General features: G+C 56.4%; 1 protein-coding gene across 4 annotated transcripts in view; it reads left to right on the top strand.

The window, feature by feature from the left end:
- DEPDC5 (DEP domain containing 5) overlaps positions 1 to 10415 on the top strand; it is a 71632-nt gene extending 61217 nt beyond the window's left edge. For all 4 annotated transcript variants that reach the window (XM_018060925.1, XM_018060923.1, XM_018060924.1 and 1 more), the window contains 7 exons: positions 47 to 155; positions 844 to 1068; positions 3742 to 3911; positions 4714 to 4885; positions 7203 to 7263; positions 9470 to 9552; positions 9655 to 10415. In XM_018060925.1, coding sequence (XP_017916414.1) covers positions 47 to 155; positions 844 to 1068; positions 3742 to 3911; positions 4714 to 4885; positions 7203 to 7263; positions 9470 to 9552; positions 9655 to 9947 — 1113 coding nt within the window. In that variant the 3' untranslated portion in view covers positions 9948 to 10415. The remainder of the gene's footprint in view (positions 1 to 46; positions 156 to 843; positions 1069 to 3741; positions 3912 to 4713; positions 4886 to 7202; positions 7264 to 9469; positions 9553 to 9654) is intronic.

Below are 21728 nucleotides of genomic sequence, written 5' to 3'. Positions count from 1 at the left end.
GGGTTCCTCTGCAGGAATTTCAGAGCTTCGCTGACTCTCCTTCTAGAAAATGCTAGAAGAGCAGCTCATCACACACGCCTCTGGCGAAGCCTGGCGGACCTTCATCTACGGCTTCTATTTCTACAAGATCGTAATGGACAGAGATCCTGAGCGAGGTGAGGCTGACTATTGCCTGCGAAGCAGGTATTTCCTGGCGATGTGCCCCCTCAAACTACAGGGCTTCTCAAGCTCCTTGTGTGATGCCGTCCCCTCGGTTGATGGACATGTCAGCCTCCCTGAACATCTGTACTTACTTTGAGCATCACCAGAGAATAAAATAGTTTTTTAATTGAAATAGAGGTCACACAACATGAAACTAGCCATTTTATTTATTTTTGCCTTTTTATTTTTGGTCATGCCACGTGGCTTGTGGTGTCTTGGTTCCCCAATCAAGGGTTGAACCTAGGACCACCACTGTGAAAGTGCCTAACCACTGGACCACTGGGAAGTTCCCCCAAACTAAGCATTTTACAGGGGCCAGTTCCGTGGCACATAGGGCTCGCAGTGGTGCGTAGCCACCACCTCTGTCTAGTTCCGTGACCTTTCCATCACCCTGAAGGGAAACTCCATTCTCATGGGTGCTCCCTCCCAAACTCCGCCTCGCCCAGGCTCTGGCCACCAGTCAGCTGTCCGTCTCTAAAGGCTGGCCGCATTCTGGACATTTCTACCCAAGTGGCCTCATGCCCTCCGCAGCCTTTCATGGCTGGCTTCTTAGCGCCATGTTTTCAGATTCACTGCATCAGGCGTGAATCGGTGAGAGAACACGAGCAGCCGTGCTAAGGGGCCCCCCACCGCCCTCTGCAGTGGCTGTGCAGCAGCCCACCACCTGGCACACGACGGCAGTGGATGACTTCGCCAGCTTCCAGCGCAAGTGGTTCGAGGTGGCCTTCGTGGCAGAGGAGCTCCTGCACTCGGAGATCCCCGCCTTCCTGCTGCCCTGGCTGCCCAGCCGGCCAGCCTCCTACGCCAGCAGGCACAGCTCCTTCAGCCGCAGCTTCGGGGGCCGCAGCCAGGCCGCCGCGCTCTTGGGTAGGTGCCTGGGCCGGTGGGGCCCGCGGAGTCCTGGCAGGTAGCCAGCCAGAAAGGCGATGCCGTGGGAACCAGGGTTAGGGCCACCGTGACTGTCACGCTGGGGCTGTCAACGCTGCGGGCTCCTGTGCAGCTCCCGCCGGCTGAGTGGGGCACATGCGTTACTGTCCCAGCCAACCAGCAGGGCTCAGCAGTTGGCAGGTCAGGCCAGGTGCTAGTCCTGCATGGACCGGAGAGTGTAGTCACTCTGCCCAGGGGGTCAGGACACGGGGTGTGAGCGACTGTTCTCTGCTGGTTTAACCCCTGCCAGAGGCTATCCCCTCACCAGAGCATCTCAGGACCTCAGAAGAGGAAGGGGTCTCAGAGGTGGTCCATTCCAGGCACTCAGTCTGAGCGTGGACCTCCCCTCTGTCCTCCCCACTAAATGTGCTTACCTTGGGGCATGCACCCCAGGACCCTTCCCTAAGGTGGGGTGAATACATGCTTATTGCATGGTGGTGACCTGATTTGAGAACCAGACTGATGAGTTGAGATATGAGTTCTAGGCAAGGTGTCATGAGATTCCCCTCAAAGGCAGGATGGAGAGACCCTGAAAACCCCCCAGAAGGAGGGGAACAAACATAACACAGCCCAGACTCCAGTGAAATTCCTCTTTGCACTTGGTCAGCCTGGAAGTGCCTGGCTAACTCGAGTTCTTGCCTGGCTGGTGGAATGGAAACCTTGCTGGTTTCCAGATCGTCAGAGTCACTCAGAGCCAGCGTGGCCAGTGCCCTGTGTGAGCGGTCGGGGCAGGGCGCCGCCCATCGCCAAGGCCCCCAGGCACGGGTGCAGGGCCCCGTGTGCTGCACGTACTCGGGTTTCTGCTTCTGGGAGAAGTGTTGTCGTCTTGGTTCTTGACAGGCTCTTCAGGAGCATCCTGGGTGTCGGGTTCGATAACTCTGGAACTAGGCAGAACCTTTCACGTGTGCATGGTTTCTGGGAAAACACTCTTACTATTCCAAGAGCTCGCATGATTGTTAGAGTGGACTGCTGCCCATGGAGAAGTGCCGCTGGATTCGAGGGGGAGGGAGGAAGCGGGAGCAATCTCAGTTTACAGAAGCCCCAGGTCTGGCCTCACCCAGAAAGACAGACCAGAGCCCTGGCTTTTGTTTACTTCTGAGCCAGCTTCAGGCCTTTGGTCAGGAACTCTACATCTGACCCGTCTCTAAAACACCCGTCTTGGTTGAGAAGGATTTGTGAGCAGGAGCCCAGATCGGATGAGCTACTTTGGTGCTGACCCGGCATCAGTGGGCAGCACCCAGTCACTGGGACAGGGCATTGCGTGTGTGCTCATTCATGTCTGACTTTGCGACACCATGGACTGTAGCCCACTAGGCTCCTCTGCCCATGGGGATTCTCCAGGCAAGAATGTTGAAGTGGGCTGCCATTTTCTTCTCCAGAGGGGTCTTCTGAACACAGGGATCGAACCCATGTCTGCTGCATTGAGGAGGGTTCTTTACCACTAGGGCTACTTGGGAAGCCTGGGACAGAGCGTTAGACTTTTCAGTAAGAGTTTCCATTTCTTGAGAAAAGATTATAGAACTATTGCCTTCCTGGGTTGAAACCAAACAGCAGTACCCCCTCCTCACTCTGGTCTAGGCTGCTTGGTCTCTGGAATCGGAAGATCTGGGGCTCAGCCTGGCTGAGGTTCTGACTCTGATCTTGGCCAGGACAGTTCCCCTCCATGGGCTGCTGTTTCCCCATCTGTAGATCTGGAGCTGGATGAGATTAGAGGAGGCAAGCTATGAACAAAGAGGCCTATTTGTTCATTTGTTTGTTTTAAAATAACTTTGGTTTTAGAGCACTTTTAGGTTCACAGCAAAATTGAGCAGAAAGTACAGAGTTTCTGTATACTCCCTGCCAGCCCCTGCCTCCCCCGCCATCGACATATCCCCACTGAAGTGGGATGTTTGTTACAGTCAATGACCCTACACCAGCACATCATTATCAACCAGGTCCATGGTTTCCCTTAAAGTCTGCTCTGGGTGTTCTGCCTTTTATGGATTTAGACAAACGTATAATGACATGTGCTCACCATTATGGGGCTTCCTGGGTGGCACTAGTGCTGAAGAACCCTCCTTGCAATTCAGGAGACACAGGAGATGCGGGTTCTGCCTTCGAGTCAGGAAGAGCCCCTGGAGGAGGGCAGGGCACCTCATTCCAGCGTTCGTGCCTGGAGGAGCCCATGGACAGAGGAGCCTAGCGGGCTACAGTCCACAGTCCATAGGGTTGCAAAGAGCTGGATGTGACCAAAGTAACTTAGCACAGCGCAGCAGCACTCACCATTATAGTATCACACAGAGTAGTCTCACTGCCCTAAAAATCTGCCTGTTTTTGTAAATAAAGTTTTATTGGAACATGGTGTGCTCATTCATTTAGGTAATGTCTGGCTGCTTTTGCACTCTTAACAGCAGCATTGAGTAGTGAGAACAGAGACTTTATAGCTGCACAACCTAAAATGCTTAATACCTGGACCTTCATAGCATACACTTGCCGAGCCCTGGACTAGACGGCCTCCAGGAAGCGTCAGACCCTGCAGTTGCACGTCGATGTGCTCGGTTGCTTGCTCCTCCTCCTCACCCGCTGCCTTCCTTTCCCTCCCCTGGGCACCCGCTGGCCTGCGTGCTGACGTAGCCGCCACTGTCCCGGAGCAGAGGACCGTGACCCTGGACGTGGACGTGAACAACCGCACGGACCGGCTGGAGTGGTGCAGCTGTTACTACCACGGCAACTTCTCTCTGAACGCGGCCTTCGAGATCAAGCTGCACTGGATGGCTGTGACCGCCGCCGTGCTCTTTGAGATGGTGAGTCCCCGGGTATGGTCGGGCCTGTGTAGGGATCTTCCTCCCTTAAACAACTGTTCTCAGTTCAGCCTCCTCTTACCTTCACCTGGACCGTTGCAACAGCCTCTCTCAAAAAATTAAACACTGTCAAGAATTCAAACAGTTGGAAAAGGTGTCGATCAGGGGGTGTCTGAGCCTTGGGGCTCCTGACGTGTAGGACGGGTGTTCTCTGTCAGGAGTAGGGGCCTGGCCTGTGCACTGTAGGGTGTTGAACGGCATCCTTGGTCTCTACCCACAGTGGCACCCCCTCCTGTGTCAAACAAAAATGTCTCCAGATTTTGCTAGTGTCCCCAGGGAGGGGGGCATTGCCCCCAGTTGAGAATCCCTGGTGTAGAGCTAAAAGTAACCCTCTCTCCCACCCTCCCCCTGTTCTCTGGAACTTCCATCTCCTGCCCTGACACTTTACTGGTACTGTGGAGACATTCTGTGCAGGTAGAGGCCCTGTCACGTTTTTTTTTTAAAGATAATTTTCTGAGAATTTCCTGTCACCTATGTATCTTCTGTATAAATAAGTCAGGTTTTTAATTGCTTTTGCCTCATTTTGGGGGAAAGGTTTTTTTTAAATAACGTTGTTTCTTAAAAGTTAACATATGTGGGATTTCCCTGGCAAGTCCAGTGGTTAAGACTCAGTACTTCCACTGCAGTGGGGCTCGGGTTCGATCCCTGGTCTGGAAAGCTAAGATTCTGCATGCTGCTTGGTACAGGAAAAAAAAAAAGAAGTTGTGCATAACAGGAGACTCTGTGTTTCTGCACTTCCCACCAGGTCCAGGGTTGGCATCGCAAGGCTACCTCGTGTGGCTTTCTGTTGGTGCCGGTTTTGGAGGGGCCCTTTGCTCTGCCCAGTTACCTGTACGGCGACCCGCTCCGGGCCCAGCTGTTCATCCCACTCAACGTCAGCTGCCTGCTCAAGGAGGGCAGCGAGCACCTGTTTGACAGTAAGAGGCACCCCCCTCCCGAGGGCTGTCACCTGCACAGAGCCCGCCCCCTGCCCCGCCCACCAGGGTTGCCCCCCAAGGCACCAGGAGGGAGCTCAGCTTCTCGTGGGTGGTGAAAAGAAGGGGCCTCTGGACAAGGGACCACCGTTTCATCCTGGTTTCTTCACTTAGTGGCTGGCCAGCCCTGGACAAGCCACCTAATGTCTCTGAGCCTCAAATGGCTTTGTTTCTAAAGTGGGGGTGGCCAGAGCTGCCTTGCCAGCTCAGCGAGACCCTCGTGTGGCCTGGGGAGCATGGTGGGTGGGAGGGGCGCCGCTGTTTGGGCTCTCCCGCGCCCTCCTCTCTCTGCTCCAGCCTGACTGGCTTGGGTGGCAGGAAGCTGAGCCGCGCGGGAGGCTTGCACCTGCTGCTCCGCGCAGCAGGGCTGGAGAGGGGAGGTGCCGAAAGCAGAGCAGGACGTGGCGCGCTGTAGTGCACGGCTGAGGCACCTCAGCGCCTGGAGGGCTCCGGTCCCACGGCACAGGGAGGCAGGGCAGAAGGAGGACGGAGGCCCCGAGCCCAGCCCTCCCCCAGAACGGAGCCCACGGGGCCAGCCTCGCCCGCCTGGCTCCAGGGGCAGGTGTGCACAGATCAAGGGGTGAGCTGCGTTCACACAGCACAGACTTCTCATCATCAAGCGCGCTGCGATGAGCATATTGTTAGCTCCTGCAAAGCGTTCCATAAGCTCACAGATGACCTTTTTATAAGGAAAAGCTGGAGTCACTGCTGGTCATCCAAGCCCTTTAAGCTTCCTAGGTGTAGAAATTATCAGTGTGGAAGAAGAAACCTTTGAGGCAAAGGAGGTGCTTTTTCCTGAGTTCTCGTGAGTCTATGGCGTGGTTGGTGGCAGAGAACCATTCTCCCCAACCCCCACGCCGGGGTGCAAAGAGCTTTTGTTCTGAAGATATATCCGTATATTTTTTACATCTTGGAAGACATTTTTGTACAGGCACAACATTTTCAGCAGTAGTTGGGGATCCAGGCGAGCTGCATGACCCTGGAGGCCATAGATCCCGTGGTCCTTAGAGTTTATGACATTCCCCCACCCCCCACGCTCTTGTTTCCTCTTGTGGTATGGCTGCAGAGGGACCATTTTCTGCAATCCTGAAATGCCAGATGTTTATATCCGTGTCTGATGACTTTAAGCCAGGCACTGCCTCCTACTGCTGTTGTTAATATGTTGCGGAGAAGGCGAGATCTTCACGCACACCATCCAAAGACTCTTCTGGGTTCTCCCACCTTCGCTGTAACTGGGCAGGAGTGCTCACAGGGCTGGTCCCGGAGGACATTGCTGTGTAACCCAGTCTGCAAGACCAGCATCCTCTGTTGGTTGCCATGGTTACGGCTGAAAGAAAGGCATCCTAGTTGAAAGGAATAAGGACTTGAATCTGAAAATCAATTTTCTTGCTCCTGTGCCATCTCTCCTCCTGTTCTCTCCCCTTCTGATAAGGAATTCAACATCTTAAAAACATGACGAGAATGTGCTGTGTCTTGTTTTTACCAATTAAAGCCAAAGTCTTTTATTTTTTTTTGCTCTTTGGTTACCCAGAATCCTCACATCTATTGTACATATAAAATTCCAAAGGAGAGAGCAGTCAAGCCTCTGCAGGCTCCCCTGGCCTCTGGGACGCCGTCTTGAGTACTTGCTGCTCTAGCGCTCAGCACCCTGACCCCAAGAGCACCCCAGCCCATGGTCTCTGCCGTGTGACAACTGCCTCAGCCCTGCCACCTCCTTGCCCTGCTCCTCTCCTCACAGCAGCCAGGCCCCAGCATGAAGTGGGCGGTGGGGGCGGGCACCCATCTGCCCCGCTCCACTCCCCTCCCCAGCTGATCACTTTTCCAAAAACGATTTTTATATTGATTTGCTTCAGTTTCCCCACCCCTAAACTGGAAGACTGGCAAATCGTTTTTCTCTCCTCGGAAGCAAATAGCATGCACTTAAAGCTTGTCCTTTGCTTGGATTTAATATCCTGCTCCTTTCTGCCTTTGGCACAGACTTCATTAGAATGAGTCTCATAGCAAGTTCTGGCAGCTCACACTGGTCGCTGAGGACTTGTGTTCCTCCCCTCTCTAGGCCTTGATGGAGCTTGGAGGCTGTCGTTCTGTTTAGGACGTCCCTTCTTGGGGTGGAGGCCAGTCCTTCTGAGAGCTGGGAAAGCAAAGCTTGGGCTCAAGGAGGGAGCATTGCCAAGGGCAGTAAGGGATCACGGGGGCCGGGCCCAGGGCTGACTGCAAACCTTGGAAGAGCGGTTCAGCACTTGCTCTTTTTCCCTTTCAGGCTTTGAACCAGAAACCTACTGGGACCGAATGCACCTTTTCCAGGAAGCCATTGCACACAGGTTTGTTCTTGGCAGGAAGGAAGCATGGGGAGGCCTCAGTGTTCGTCTCAAACTGAAGCTAGTCCGTTCCCTTTCCTGGGAGACAGACCCAGGCCGCCAGGGACGGGTTTACTGCATGTCTCCTACGGGTCCCTCTGCCGTGGCTCCAGAGATGAGCACCTCCTGTCCAGTTCCTGGAGCTGCAGTTTTTCAGGCCTGATTCCCTCTCATTCGTGTTGGTGGGAGAGCAGAGAGCCGTCTCCTCAGCCTCCACCCAGAGCCAAACTTGCCAGGAGATGAAAACCCGTAGAATTTTTCAGGAGCCCCTTGACCCATGTTGAGAAGACAGTGAACACTTAACAAGCAATAGATGCATTCAGTGGCTACTTACTGATACCTGCTATGTGTACCAAGGAAGGCCTGTCCTAGGCTCAGGCCAGCCCAGCTCTGTCTCCAGAATGTCCCTAGCTCGGTGTCCGGTGGCTGCCTTGTGTCAACCATAGACAATCAAAGCCTCCTGTGCTGCGTTTAGGTCATACCACCTTGTTCAGGTGCCCTCAGCTGCCCCAGCCCCACCATGCACACACACACCCCTGCCATGCACACACACCCACTGTGCACACACCACTGTGCACACACACCCTGTACACATACACACACCATGCACACACACCTCACTGTGCACACCCCTTCCACTATGCATACACACCCCCACACACCATGAGCACACATCCCACCCGCCCACCTCCGCCAGCACGCATACCCACACACCATGTGCACACATCCCACCGTGCACACAGACACCATGCTCACTCCTACCATGCACACGCACGCCGTGTACACACACCCCATCATGCACAGACACCCCCACTGTGCACACACCCCACAACCATAAGATGAAGTCCAGACCGTTCAGCCTCCTCCACCCAAACCGGCCCAGGCCTGCCTTAGGTCTTCCTCTGCCCTTGTCTTTGATCCCTGGTAAAGGCTGTGAAATAAGTGCTGGGACCTGGCTTCCTCCTCCCAGGAGGAGGGTGTACAATTCAGGGCAGTTGAGTGAAGAGGTTGGTGCAAAAGGACTTGGCGAGCGGCAGATAGGCCTGGCTCACCTCTGCCCCGCCCACCCCTCCACCGAGCATCCGCGGAGGAGTCGTGAGCTGCTCCGCCTTCGTGTTCTCCTGGGCTGTTGGCGGGGTTCCCTGACACTCCTGTCACCCAGTGAGCCTCCAGGAGACGGTGGCTGCTGTTAGGAAGACCCCAGCCGAGTTTGTCAGCAGGTAGTGCTGATCCACGCTGAGTAGATAGCCTGATGGGAGAGTTGAGAGGAGGAAGCGCGAACTCTGGAGCTGTGCCCACAGGTGCTAGAACCGGCCGATGGTGATGAGCTCACGGTGCAAGCGGCCGATCGGTTGGTTGAATCTACGCTTCTGACTTCAGGTGTCCTTCAGCAAAGAGCTATCAGGTGCCCGTGTGAGACCGGGAGCTTCTGCCGAGGGTGCAGCACAGCACCTCCCCAGAGCTCAGTCCGGAGAGGAGACAGGACTGTGCCTGCTTCAGCGCTGCCTCCTCACAGCCCTTGTTTCATAAGCCCCTCAACTCGGGGCAGGGGCCGCGCTCGCCAGCTCGTCCTCCACAGCGCTTGGCAGGCAGAGCTGTGATGAATGCGCTTCATGGAAATAGAGAAACCAGGCACAGAACCAGCCATGGATGGAAAGCAGCCCCTCCTGCCTGTTTCCAGAGCAGCGAGGCCGGCCCCATGTGTTTCCAGAGCAGCGAGGCCTTAAGGAAAATGACTCCAGTTAGCATTGCTCAGCGCGAAGCCTTTATTGAGAAACTGCACTTAGTGCAGCAGCCCAGACAGGAAGAGGAGTGAGGCCAGCCAACTCAGTGGAGTGAAGACGAGGGCCTGCCCCGAGGAGCTGAGGGTCTCGAGGGTGGGGGGCTAGAGGGGAGACGGAGGCAGGGCCAGGGCGATGGAGCGGGGTGGCTGGGGGGATGAAGGCTGGAGGAAGGAGAGCCAGCCAGGTGAGGGGCGCTCAGCTCCCCAGAGGGGAAAGGTGGGCGGAGCGGAGGGTGGGAAGCGGTGAGGATGGAGAGAAGCAGCGGGGACGTTCCACTGGGAGACTTTCCAGGTCCCCTCTCCCCGGGCCGGGCCGCCTGAGGGTCGTGTCACCCGCACTCCGGCGCAGGAGGTCCTCAGCAGCGTGTCTCCCTGACCTTCCTTCAGGTTTGGGTTTGTTCAAGATAAATACTCTGCGTCCGCTTTCAACTTCCCGGCCGAGAACAAGCCCCAGTACATCCACGTCACAGGTGAGGCGCCCCGGGCGCGGCGTGGAGGGTGGGGTAGGATGGTGTGCCCGGGGTCCCCTGCCTCCCTCCTGGCGGCACCGCCACCCGGCCCTGTCCCCGCAGGGACGGTGTTCCTGCAGCTGCCCTACTCCAAGCGCAAGTTCTCGGGGCAGCCGCGGCGGCGCCGCAACTCCACGAGCTCCGCCAGCCAGACCCTGTTCTGCGAGGAGCGCGTGGGCTACAACTGGGCCTACAACACCATGCTCACCAAGACCTGGCGCTCCAGCGCCACCGGCGACGAGAGGTTCGCCGACCGGCTGCTGAAGGACTTCACAGACTTCTGTGGCAACCGCGACAGCCGGCTGGTGGCCTTCTGGGCCAGCTGCCTGGAGAAGATGCACGCCAGCGCCCCATGACGGGCGGGGGCTGGGGCTGGCGTCCCCCTGCCCGTGAGACTTGTGGTGGGGACAGTTGGGCAGGCTCGGGGGGGGGGCTGTGGGGTAGCTTGTCCCCCACCAGTGTCCATCCTCTTCCTGGAGGGAAGCTCCAGGAGCCGCTGTGCCACAGGAGCGGGCAGGAGGGTGGCCCGTGAGCATCCGCAGTCTGTTGGAGTGGGATCTGCCGCTTCCCGCCCAGGAGGAGTGCTCACAGGATGTATAATTTTGTGAAATAATGTACCATAAGCTCACACAGCTGTATATACCTGTACAAAGCAGAAATGGGAATAAAGTGCCCCGGGCGGCATCTCGGTCCCCAGCCCGGTCCCCGGCGGCAGCTACCCCGTCCTGGGCCGGGCGGTCATGGGCCAGGCAGTCATGCCCTGTCGCCGGGGCCCAGGAGGCTGATGACGTGGCTGCGGACGCTGGGGAGGACTCCAGAATCCACCTGGGGTGTGTGGCTGTGAGTTCGCTGAAAGTTGTCTCTGAGCTGAGAAGGGAAAGAAGGGCCTCCTGGCTCCCGCCCATCAGGAACAGGGTGGTGGTCCGAGGCTGGGAGTTCTGGTGACATTTCCCAGCTCGGTGATTGCACCATGGGCAGGGGGTGCCCCCAATACACCTGAGCGGCACCCGTCAGCCTCCCGGATGTAGAAATGAGTCTGGGGTGAAGAACCACACGGGGGTGGGATGCGGAAAACGTGGTGGGGAAAGAAATGCATCCCGTTACTGAAGTATCAAGAATTCAGCCAGCGGGGCTTCAGAGCAGAAGGGGCCGCCTTAGTCCCAGCCGTGGTTCCTTAAGGCTCCTGTGCCCAGGAGCGCCTTAAATTGCAGACCCCATAGCCTCCCTTGGAGATTCTGATTTGGGGGCTCTGGACTCTGCACTGTAAATGATGCTCAAGTGACCCAGCTCTCGATGGTCCATTTGGGAAGCCGCTGCCACCAGACCCCTCCTCTGGGCTTCTTCTAGCTTACCTCACCTGCAGCCCCAACCCACCTGGAAATCTGGTTCTCAGACCAAAGCAGAGCAAAGGTCACACCCCGAAAGGCAGAGAACTCGGGAGCAGGGTGAATGACAAGGGACGGCTCGGTGGCAGTAGGGGAGGATGGAGAGCCCCAGGGACTGCCCAGGGCATGGGGCCCCGAAGGCACAGGACTCCCGAAGGCTGGGCCAACACTGCCAAGCTCTACGTCAGAGAGGCACAGAAGCCCGTCTGCCGTTCGTAGGAGAATGAAGTGAAAGTTGGTCAGTCATGTCTGACTCCTCTGACCCCCCACGGACTGTAGCCCACCAGGCTCCTCTGTCCACAGAATTCTCCAGGCAAAGGAATACTGGAGTGGGTTGCCATTAGCTCCTCCACCGGGTCTTTCCGACCCAGGGATGGAACCCGGGTCTCCTGCATTACAGGCAGATTCTTTACTGTCTGAGCCACCAGGGGGAAGCCCGTTTGTAGGAAGAGACCCATCAAAACAAGATGGAAGGTTCGGGTAGTACAAGAAACAAGCATATGATACAGACCTGAGACACTGAGGCTTTGCTCATGCGCAGGGAGTGGGGGAGAAGACAGCAGAGACCGGTTACAGGCCTCCGGTTACCTGGAAGACTTGAGGTGCGTGAAATAATAGCAGTTGCACCATTTCTTGCGCGTTCCTGCGTCCTGGACAGTGTAGCGCACTTGCCGCGCCTCTCCATCTTGTAATCTTCTCAACAGCTGTCACGACCAGATCAGGGGAGGAGCCCCAAGGCCACACACCCAGGCCATACAGCCGACCAAGGCTGGAATCAGGTCTGTGGGACCCGGAGCCCAGCCAGGCCCTGTCCACTGCCCTGCGCCCCTTCCCACCCCTCCCTGGGGAGCTAGGACAGGGAGGCGTCAGCCACTGTTCCATCCTGGGGGCCCTCTGTGCCCGCTGACTTTTCCGCGGAGGTGCAGTGTGGGCTCTGGCGGGAAGGGGGCAGGGCCCTTCCTCTCCCCCAGGCTCCCCCGCTCTGGCTTGAAGCCCTTGACGTCAGCCTGCAAGCGCTCCAGGCAGCCCCTGGCCTTCAGGTTGGCCCCAGGCCTGGCCTGGAATGCGGGTGCCGAGAACTCAGTGCCCCCAGCCTGTGCATTTGACCTCTGCCCGCTTCTGTGGCTGCGGCAAGAGCCACCTGTTTCTCTGGATCCTCACACCCGTGTTCCGAGAAGGAGCCCCCTTCCCTGGGGGTGGGAGGAGAAGGCGAGCTGCAGCGCCGTTCCCAGAGGTCCCTGGCGCTCTGAGCACTTCCTTCCTCGGCTTCGAGTCTGGGTGAAAGCCGAGGGCCTGCAGGACTCCAGACCTTCCCTTCTCACCCGGCAGGAAGCCAAGCGCTGAGAGGGTTGGTGTCCCCTTCTCGGTCCTTCAGCAGCCTTGGTGGGAATGGAGTCTCTCGTCCCAGTTTGCTTATCCAGGCGGGGGGGACGGGAATGGAGCCTGGAGAGGCAGCCTGGGACGTGGTTTTCAGGGCGGCCCTTGGGTTTCCCTTTCGTGGTACCCGTGGCTTGCCTCTCCAGCTGCGTATACACTGTTCGAGAGCAGAGAGCAGACCTCCCTCACAGTGTACGCTCACTGTGGGTGCCCACCCCACACGGTGCTCATTTAGAATGGGTCGAGTTCATTCGTTCAGCCAACATTTAGGCAAAGCTGGACCAAGGCGGCCTTGCGTTCCTGGTGGAGGGCAGCAGATGCATAAAGCACGACAGAAATAGAAGAAGGGGCGTAATTCTGTACAGGGGAGCTGGACAAGGGCCGTTGTGCCCATCCAGAAGTTCTGACTTGAATGTGCCCAGAGGTTACCACCAGCCGGTTGGAAACTGGGGAAGGGAAGGAAAGAAGGCAGAAGAAAGGTAACCTTGACCCCTCCAAGCCGGTGTGCATCCACTGTCCGGGTGCTGGGGCCTGAGGACAGCACCCCCACCCCCAACCCCACTCCTCAGGGAAGCGGCGGGACTCAGCCTGGGTTACTGAGCGCACACACAGATAGGAAGGACTGGACTCAGGATTCTCCACTCCAGGGTGGAGACGTGGGAGACAGCAGCCCACAGACAGCGGCTTCCAGGGCAGGGCGGCCATGTTCTGGAAGCAGGGAGGACAGGACTGCGAGCCTGGACTCCCACACAGGGATGCGGGCTGGGTTCCGGGCTCCCCAGGGCCTGACCACCGCACTGGCCGCCGTTGGCGGTTGGTGCTGGGAGGATGAGAACACTCCAGGGTGGTCTAACAAAGGATGTGTCTTGCCTCAAAGCAGAAGTGAAATGGGACACACTTCCCCTTGCTAGACAAGAAGCAAGTCGGCCCACCCCCTCACCACCGCCTCCTGCAGGAGCAGGAGCCTGGCTGCCACCGCTGGGGTCTGAGACTCGGGGGACGACAGAGAGGAGCCGGCCTGGTGTGGGGACCCACACAGGGAGCTGGGGTCCACCTCCCACTGTGCTCGCTGCCTCGGGCAGCTTCCTTGTAACTGGAGGATGCTATTTCTACCCAGTTTTATGATTTAGGCTCTAAGGGGGTTGGTCTCCCGGCAGAGCCACAGCCAGCCGGTCGCTGCAGGAGGGAGGTGTGTGTGGTTTATTTGCTCTTTCACTGTTAACACATTCAGCTTCCACTTTCCCATCCATCATTACATTTAGACCAATCTATGTGCCAGGCTTTGAGTGGATTCAGGAGGGAGAAGAGCACCATCAAAGGCCACACAAATACATACGGTGATGGCTGTGAAATAAAAATAGGTGGAGAAAACTCTCCAAAGGCCATGGAGAGGCCACCGTGCGAGGTCTGACAGACACCTGACCGAGAATGGGGCTCGTGGAGGCTCCTCCGTGGAGGCCTGGTGGATGGCAGGGCTTGCAAAAGGCAGGGACAGTAGACAGGGGGGCTCCTGGCTGGAGGAGGCTTGAGACCCTGTGACAAAAAGAAGCTTCAGGGGTAGTGGGGGACGATGTCGTCGCAGAGGCTGGATCACACAGGACCTTGCAGGCTTCACAAATGTTCTACCTGTTTGGTGCATCTTCCAGGGGTATGGTGGAGGCTGGGGGACCTTGGACCTCCCCCTGCCTCAGTTTCCTCATCTTTTCAGTAGGAACATGTTCACTGGCCTTGCAGGGGTTTGGCGAGCCCTTACATAGAGCACTGGCCCGGCGTCTGGCACGGCGGAGGTGCCCCCTAAGTGGAGTCATTAGTCTAATCGTGACTGAGCCGGGCCAGGAATCCAGGCTCCAGTGGCTGCAGTTTCTGCCTCCCCCACCCGCCCTCCCCCCGGGTGCTTCCAGGAGACACGGAGCCAGGAGCCGTCATCGGGCTGAACACACTGGCCCGAGCTCCAGCTTGCTCTCTGCTAAAGCGTTTCCCTGCTGTCACATCACTGCCCTTTGCCAGTCACGCTAATGACCCCTGGAAAGTGGCGCTGGTCCACAGCCACAGCCAGATCAGGAGCCCATGTCCCCTCCCTCCTCCTAGTCCCCGTGGCGCCCCAGGCAGGATCCAGCAGATGACTGGCTAGCCGGTCTCTGCAGACACCTGATTCCTGCCGTGGCAGCCACGTGCCTGCAGGTGAGCGGCAGGGGTGACGCAGAGCCCGCAGCCCAGGCCTGAGTGCAGCAGGACCGCATTATCCTGCAAGGGTAGAGGCACCTGGAACCCCTCTCTTCTGATTCAGGGAAGGAATCTCCCTAGAGGGGGAAAGGAGCTGGCTCGGAGGCACGCATGCCGGGAGCCATGCGGGTGCTCTACTCGCTACCTGGCTCCTTTCTAGCAACAACCCCTCCTGCTGGGGACCACCGGCCACTTTCACAGATAAGGACCCTCTGGGGGTTGGGGTTACCCAGCTGACAAGTGGGAGAGTCTGGATTCTAATCCAGGGCACCACGATCTTGCTTTGGCACCCGACCCTTGGCTGGTGGCCCTTTGGGCTGGGTTTTGCTATATTTTTGTATTTCATCTGACGTAAGCCGGACTGTAGGAGGCCTGGAAGCAAGGTTGGCAAGGTTGAGCTTCGGTTTCTTCATCCGGCAAGGGGCCACAGGCTGGAGGCACCTCAGTGCTGGGTGGGGGTGGGGCTGGGTCCCCCCTCTCTGGTTTCAGAGAGGAAGCCTAGGTCTGGAGGTGAAGGGCAGCTTGCCCAAGGGTACAGGGGTGGTTGGTGCAGACCCGGGTCAGGTGGGCTTTCCTTGTGTCTCCTTTGTGACCTCCCTTGTTGGCCTGTGGGCTGTTGTCCAAGCTTTTCCCATTGGAGAATCCCAGCACAGGCACCCTCGACCTCCTTTCTGTGTCTCATTCCTCCGGCGACCTGGTCCTGTAATTCTGACCACCATCAACATGCCTGTGGGTCTCCACTTGAGGCCTCTAGCCTTGACTCTGAACTCCAACCTGTCTGTCCAGCTGCCTGCTTGGCCCTCCCTAGAGACCTGAGAGCATAACGAACTGGATGTGTCCATAACACAGCTCTTAGGAATTCCCTGCTGGTCCAGTGGTTAGGACTCTGCGCTTTCACTGCCAGGGGCCTGGGTTCTATCCCTGGTCAGGGATACCCTACAGACCATGCGGTGTGACCAAAAAACAAAAACAAGAAACAGGCCTTGGTTTAGCTGCATCCTCCCTGCTACCACCTAAACCTGCTCCTGCCACAGCTGTGCTGGTTTTAGTCACTGTACCATCATCTGCAGTCCATCCTAAAGGAAATCAACCCTGAATATTCACTGGAAGGACTGATGCTGAAGCTGAAGCTCCAACACTTTGCCCACCTGATGAAAAGAGTCGACTCATCGGAAAAGACCCTGAAGCTGGGAAAGATTGAGGGCAGGAGGAGAAGGGGACGACAGATGAGGCGATGGTTAGATAGCATCACTGACTCAATGGACATGAATTTGAGCAAACTCCAGGAGACAGTGGAGGACAGAGGAGGGTGGCGTGCTGCAGTCCATGGGGTCGCAAAGAGCTGTACACAACTTAACAACTGAATGACAGTAACAACCACCATCTGCCCAGTTTTCAGGCTGAAAGCCTTGCAGTTATCTTTTATTTCCTTCTCTCCACCCCCACATCTAATCCATTAGCAAAAATGTACTGTGACCCTTCCCATCTCCACCTTTATCTGAAGCAGCAGCCCCTGGCTGGTTTTCCTGCATCCCCAAGGAGTTGGAATCCCAACTCCTTGCCATGACCCACACGGCGATATGGGGCCTGGGCTTCTGGAAGCTTCTTTCACCTGCTCTTCCTCACTCTGAAAGATGCAGTGCCTCCTCTTTCTGCTGCATGGATGCCCCAAGGTTGCCCCTGCCTCAGCGCCTTTGCACGACTCTCCCCTCTTCTTGGGATCCTCCTCCCAGGATCGTGGCTCTGTTGCCTCCTCATTGTTGGTGTAAGCTGTCGCCCTCCCTGACTCCCGTGTCTAGAGAAACACCTCGCCCTGCCCGCCACTGCCCGTTGCGCCCCCGTCATCTCCCCTCGCAGCCCCTGACACCACCGGAATCCCCCGCATCACTGGCCCACACGCACACTGTCTCCTCTCCTCAGCAGGATGTAAGCTCGGGGACTGTTTTCCATTCCTGCCTCAGTACTTATTGTAACAAGGTGCCTGGCATGCAGTAGGTGCTCAATGAGTGCCCGATCACAGAACCCAACACAAGGGCCTGAGTTTCACGTCAGGCTCATCCTGGGTTGCTGTTCCCAGACTCTCCTGCAAGACGGCACTCCCCTGTCCTTTGCTCTCTTTACTGCAGTCATTTCTTAAGGTGCCCAGAGGTCGCTCAGTCACCTGCCTGCTCTACCCCCTGCAAGCTTTGTGACCTTGGACAAGTACTTAATCTCTCTGGGCCTCGGTTTTGCAGGCTGTAAAGTGAGAGTAGTAACTGCCCACCTCATAGGTGAATGTGTGTGTGTGTGTGTGCGCACACATGCACGTACTCAGTTGTGTCCAACTCTTTGCAACCCCATGGACGTACTGCCAGGCTCCTCTGTCCATGGAATTTTCCAGGCAAGAATACTAGAGTAGGGTGCCATTTCATTCTCCATTGTTATCTCTACTGTGATTTTCACCACCATTGGCACCAGTTTGATTCCTGAAAGACATGACTCTTGTTTCCTCTCTGCCTCCAGGTAATAACACTTGCCTGGCCAATTTGCCTGCGTGGCACCGTCTGGGAGGCTTCATATTCCACTTGGGAAGAGACCAAACCCCTGGGAGCAGCCTGGCAGGCCCACCTCCCTCTGCAGCCTCACCTTGCACAACTTTCCCTCTTGTTCAACCCTCTGCCCGATCACAGAACCTCATGTTAATTCTTCTTTATTTTTTCAAGTATTTATTTATTTGGTTGCATGGGGCTTAATTACAGCATGTGGGATATTTCATGGTGGCATGCAGTCTCCCTAGTTGCGTTGCACTGGCTTAGTTGCTCTGTGGCATGCGAGATCTTAGTTCCCCGACCAGGGATTGAACCTCAGTTGCAAGGTGGATTCTTAACCACTGGGCCACCAGGAAGTCCCCTCATGTCAGTTCTTGGTTCAACTGCTGCTTGTCCCATGCCAGGCACTCTGCCCAGAATGACCTTTCTCCCCTCTTGCCCCTGTTTGTGGCTTCCTCACTTGGTCATGGCCCTTCAGCCTCCCGAGCCCCCTGGCAGGGGGTCCCTCCTGCACCCCTCCACCCTGGCACGAGCAGTCTTCTCTCCCACCCCTGTCACAGCTGTGAGCAGGCACGCACGCCTGTCCTGGGGTGTGCACCTTTCTTGCGAGACCCTAAGTTCCCCGAGAGCAGAGAGGCCGTCATCCTCTGTCACCTCTGTACTCACGGTGTTTGCACGTGGTAAATATTAAGGGAAGGAGTGGGGAGACAGCCTTTGAATTGCACACACAACAGCCCCGAGAGAAAAATCTGCTGCCTTGGCAGAACCAACCGGCCTCTCTCACCAGCCTCCGGCCACAGAGCAGGAACAGCCCTCCTGACTTCCAGGAGGGTCCACTTGCTCGCAGCGGGGCCAGGGGCAGCCCCTGCTTGCAGGCTGCCTTCTTCCACACGGTGCCCACAAGGTCGCAGGCATTGGGAGAGCCTTTGCTCAGCGAGGCCAAGGTAGAAACGGGACACGAGGCAGCGACTCTATGGGGAAGTCCGTCTGGCTCCCTGAGCTTGGCCGGCTCACGGCCAGACGTCCAGCTCTTCCTTCCCTCTCGAAACAGGGCGACTCTGGGGTCCCGATGCCCTTGTTTTTCTGGCTGATGGTGTTTCCTTCGATTGCTTGGACCAGAGGTCCTTGCAGGCCCCAGCCCTGGGCTGGTCCCCCCCACCCCAAGTCTGAGCCAGAATGTGCCAAAATGAGAAAAATCGGGACACTACAGGGAGTTCTTGTAAAGCTAAATTAATCCTCAGATTGTCTGCCCTCCTTTTTTTGTGTGTCAAGATGCCCTTTCTTTTATGAAACAAGGGTGATGGAGGTTGAGATAGGTTTTCTTTCCATCTTTTTTTTTTTTCCTCTTAATGTCACCACTTGTCAAAAAACCTACTTAATTTTCTTTTGAATTTCCTGGTCCGTGGACAGCAGATGGGTGGGGGTGAATGCTCTCTCCACTCTGCAGCCCCTCCACAGAGAGGATGAAATGCAGGGGAGACACAGGAGCCGCTGTGAATTATTGACGGGCTGCCGTGTGGAAGAGGGGACACGCTTGTTCTGGTTGCATCCCGGGATCACTGGGGAGCAGTTTCAGAGGCCATGTCCTGGGCTTAGAATAGTTTCTGACAGGCAATTATTCAACCACAGAGCGGGCCGCCCCATCACAGTTGTCCAGGCACAGCTGGGGCGGCTCCATTAGGGGCTGGTAGAGAAAATATTCTGACCAGGGTCGGGGTGTGAGGACCAGTTAAGAATCTTCGTCTGAGATTTGACCTGCTTCCAGCACTAGTTGCACCATTTACTACCTGTGTGACCTTGGGCAAGTCCGATTCCTATTTAAAATGGGGGTAATCATTGTCACCCTCAGGGTCCCATGAGGTTTCAAAGGAGGAGTGAGACCTTCCAGGAGGGTGAATCCTGCCCCCAGGGAGCTTATTTAGAGTCTGGTAGAGGGCAGGAGTCGGACCGACTGAAGCGACTTAGCAGCAGCAGCAGCAGACAGCAAGGGCCTCGCAGAGGAAGGATCCTGTGGAGCAGTTTGCCGACAAAGCCCTGCAAGAGGGGCCCAGACGGCTGAGCCGGGGGCGCTTCTGAGGATGGGTGCTCAGGGGAGGAGGTAACATACACACTGAGCCTGGAGACACTCCCCAGGCTGGACAAGTAGAGAGGAGCGGGTGGGCAGCTTCCCAGGAGGAACGGTCTGGTACGTCTGTTGCTACTTGCTCAGTCATGTCTCTTTACCACCCCAAAGGCTGTAGCCCACCAGGCTCCTCTGTCCGTGGAATTCTCCAGGCAAGAATACTGGAGTGGATAGCCATTCCTTTCTCCAGGGGATCTTCCCAACTCAGGCATGGAACCTGGGTTCTCCTGCATTGCAGGCAGGTTCTTTATCATCCGACCACCAGGGAAGCCCAAGTATGGGTCTAGTAAGTAGCTATTATTATTACCTAAATATCCAGGGCAGAGCAATCTCTTTCCCTGGGCCGCCACAGCTCTGCGGTCATATTCCCGGCGCATGAGAGATGCTTGGTGCATGTTGAATGAATGGGATTAGCTCACAATAGAGGGAGATATGATTAGATCTAAGTGACCTGGGGAAAGTGAGAGCATTCTTCCATCCAGTCATACACCTGTCCATCATCCAACAATACCCACATCCATTCTTCCATCCGTATGTTTCAGGCAGAGAACAAGAAAAAGCCACTCAAAGCTGACATCAAGTGGGACAGGGCTTACAGATATGAATCAAATAATGACATGAAAAAGTATAAAACTGGGACTGTGAAGTGCTACAGTCAGAGGGGTTCGTGGTGCCAGGAGAGTCCAAACCAGAGTGATTCGACCTATTCAGGGAGGTCAGAAAGTCTCCCCACGCAAGTGAGAACTCATGGGTGAGCTGCAGTAACTAGGGTTGGAAGTGTGTTGGGGGATGCTCCAGGCACAGAGGGCAGAGCTCAGGCCAGGGCAAGACGAAGTTGCAGGTGGGGTGTCAGCCTGTTGACGCAGGGCCCCCAGGGCCTGTTTAGGATTTCAGTTTTCATCCATAGAGGCTCTAAGGAAGCATCAGGTGACATGATCAGATTGAAATTTTGTAAAGACTGTCTGGCTGTGGTTATAGAAAATGGAAGTAGGGGTGGGGCAAGCAGGTGTAAGAGCAGGAGGCCTGTGAGAAGCCGGGACACCATGATGGAACCTCGGGCTGGGAAGGGGTGGGGCAGGGGACGAGTGGGCGAGGAGGCCATTTAGGAGAAAAAGGGACGTGACTGGGCGATGTGTTTGGTGGGAAGAATGAGGGCGAGGGAGCTGCCTAGGATGATGCCTAGGTTTCTGGATGGAGCTGTTGCCAGGCAACAGAGTGAAAGCGAGAAGAGAGCGGGGGAAGGGGTGGGACACACTTTCCCTTGCTGTTGTTATTATGTCTGTGTTTGCAAAATAAGGATGTCGGGAGTGTGGGCATGCGCCCCTCCCCGAACGAACGAACGCCTGCTCAGGGGTGGGAAGGCTGGTTTGAGGAGACTGCACGTGGCAGGCTGCAGAGCTGGGCTGGGGAGCTAGCTAGCCTTCCAGGCTTGGCTCTGCATCAGGGCAGCTGTGTGACCTGAGGGGGCAGCTTCACCTCTGTGGGCTTCAGCTCTACAATGGACAGGATCAGCACTCGGTGCAAACTCTTAGTTGAGGCGTGTGGCATTTTAAGGGCATAAAGCAACCTGAGTCTTACTTGTGTCCACTGGCGTTATTTACAGGGCTCCCCCTTGGAAAGTTATCCCTTGCAGATCCCCTTTATCTGGAGCCTGAAGGTTAAAACAGCACCAAGGGGACCTCCCTGGTGGTCAATGCCTAGGACTACGTGCTCCCAATGCAGGGGCCCCGGGTTCAATCCCTGCCCAGGGAACGCGATCCCACGTGCCTCAACTAAGAGCTTGCACCGAAGGCTGATCCTGCATACTGAGCCCACATGCTGCACCTAGGATCCAGCGCAGCCAAATACATAAATATTTACAAAACAAAAACAAAAAAATCAGTTTTGAGCCTAGCATGTGAGCTCAGAGGACTCGCAGAGCCTGCTTGCCCCATCCTCTGATTTTGCAGAAGGGCAGTGCTTGTGTCTGACTGATCCTTTTCTCTCTCCTCCTGCCCAGCCCCGCATGTAGTAGAGCAGGGGGGACAGCTTTCATAGAACCGCAAAGCTACAGGGCAGAAAAGCGCCCTTTGAGGTTAGCCCCACTGTCCTCTTCTTACTTTGGAGGTGGGGAGTCTTCTGCAGCCTACCACTGTTTCTTAGGACAGATGGGGCTAGGCAGAGCTGTGGGGATAAGCTAAGATCACAGACACAGGTGATGCTGAGCATCTGGGGGAAGAGTGATGAAGGGGACATCTGAAGCTGTGTCCTGTTAAGCTGGGGTCCTTTCTGAATCATTGAAGATGTCTTCTTGTCATGCACCCCTGCCTTGACTCCTGGGTGTCCTCCACAGGGTGCAGGATGCTCTCTGCAAAAAAGGAATTCAGAAAACCCAGCCTACCCCCTCCCCCACCCCCACATACAAGATATGGAGACAAAAACCCGGTTGGAATCTCAGGGCTGAGGTTTCCATGGTGGCTCCACTCTGCCGCCCTTCCCATTGGCTGGGTGTCCTGCTCTGGC

This window comes from Capra hircus, chromosome 17 (genome assembly GCF_001704415.2).
Source record: "Capra hircus breed San Clemente chromosome 17, ASM170441v1, whole genome shotgun sequence".
Taxonomy (NCBI): Eukaryota; Metazoa; Chordata; class Mammalia; order Artiodactyla; family Bovidae; genus Capra; species Capra hircus.
Note: the sequence above shows the minus strand (reverse complement) of the source record. Positions and strands in the feature narration are given on the sequence as shown.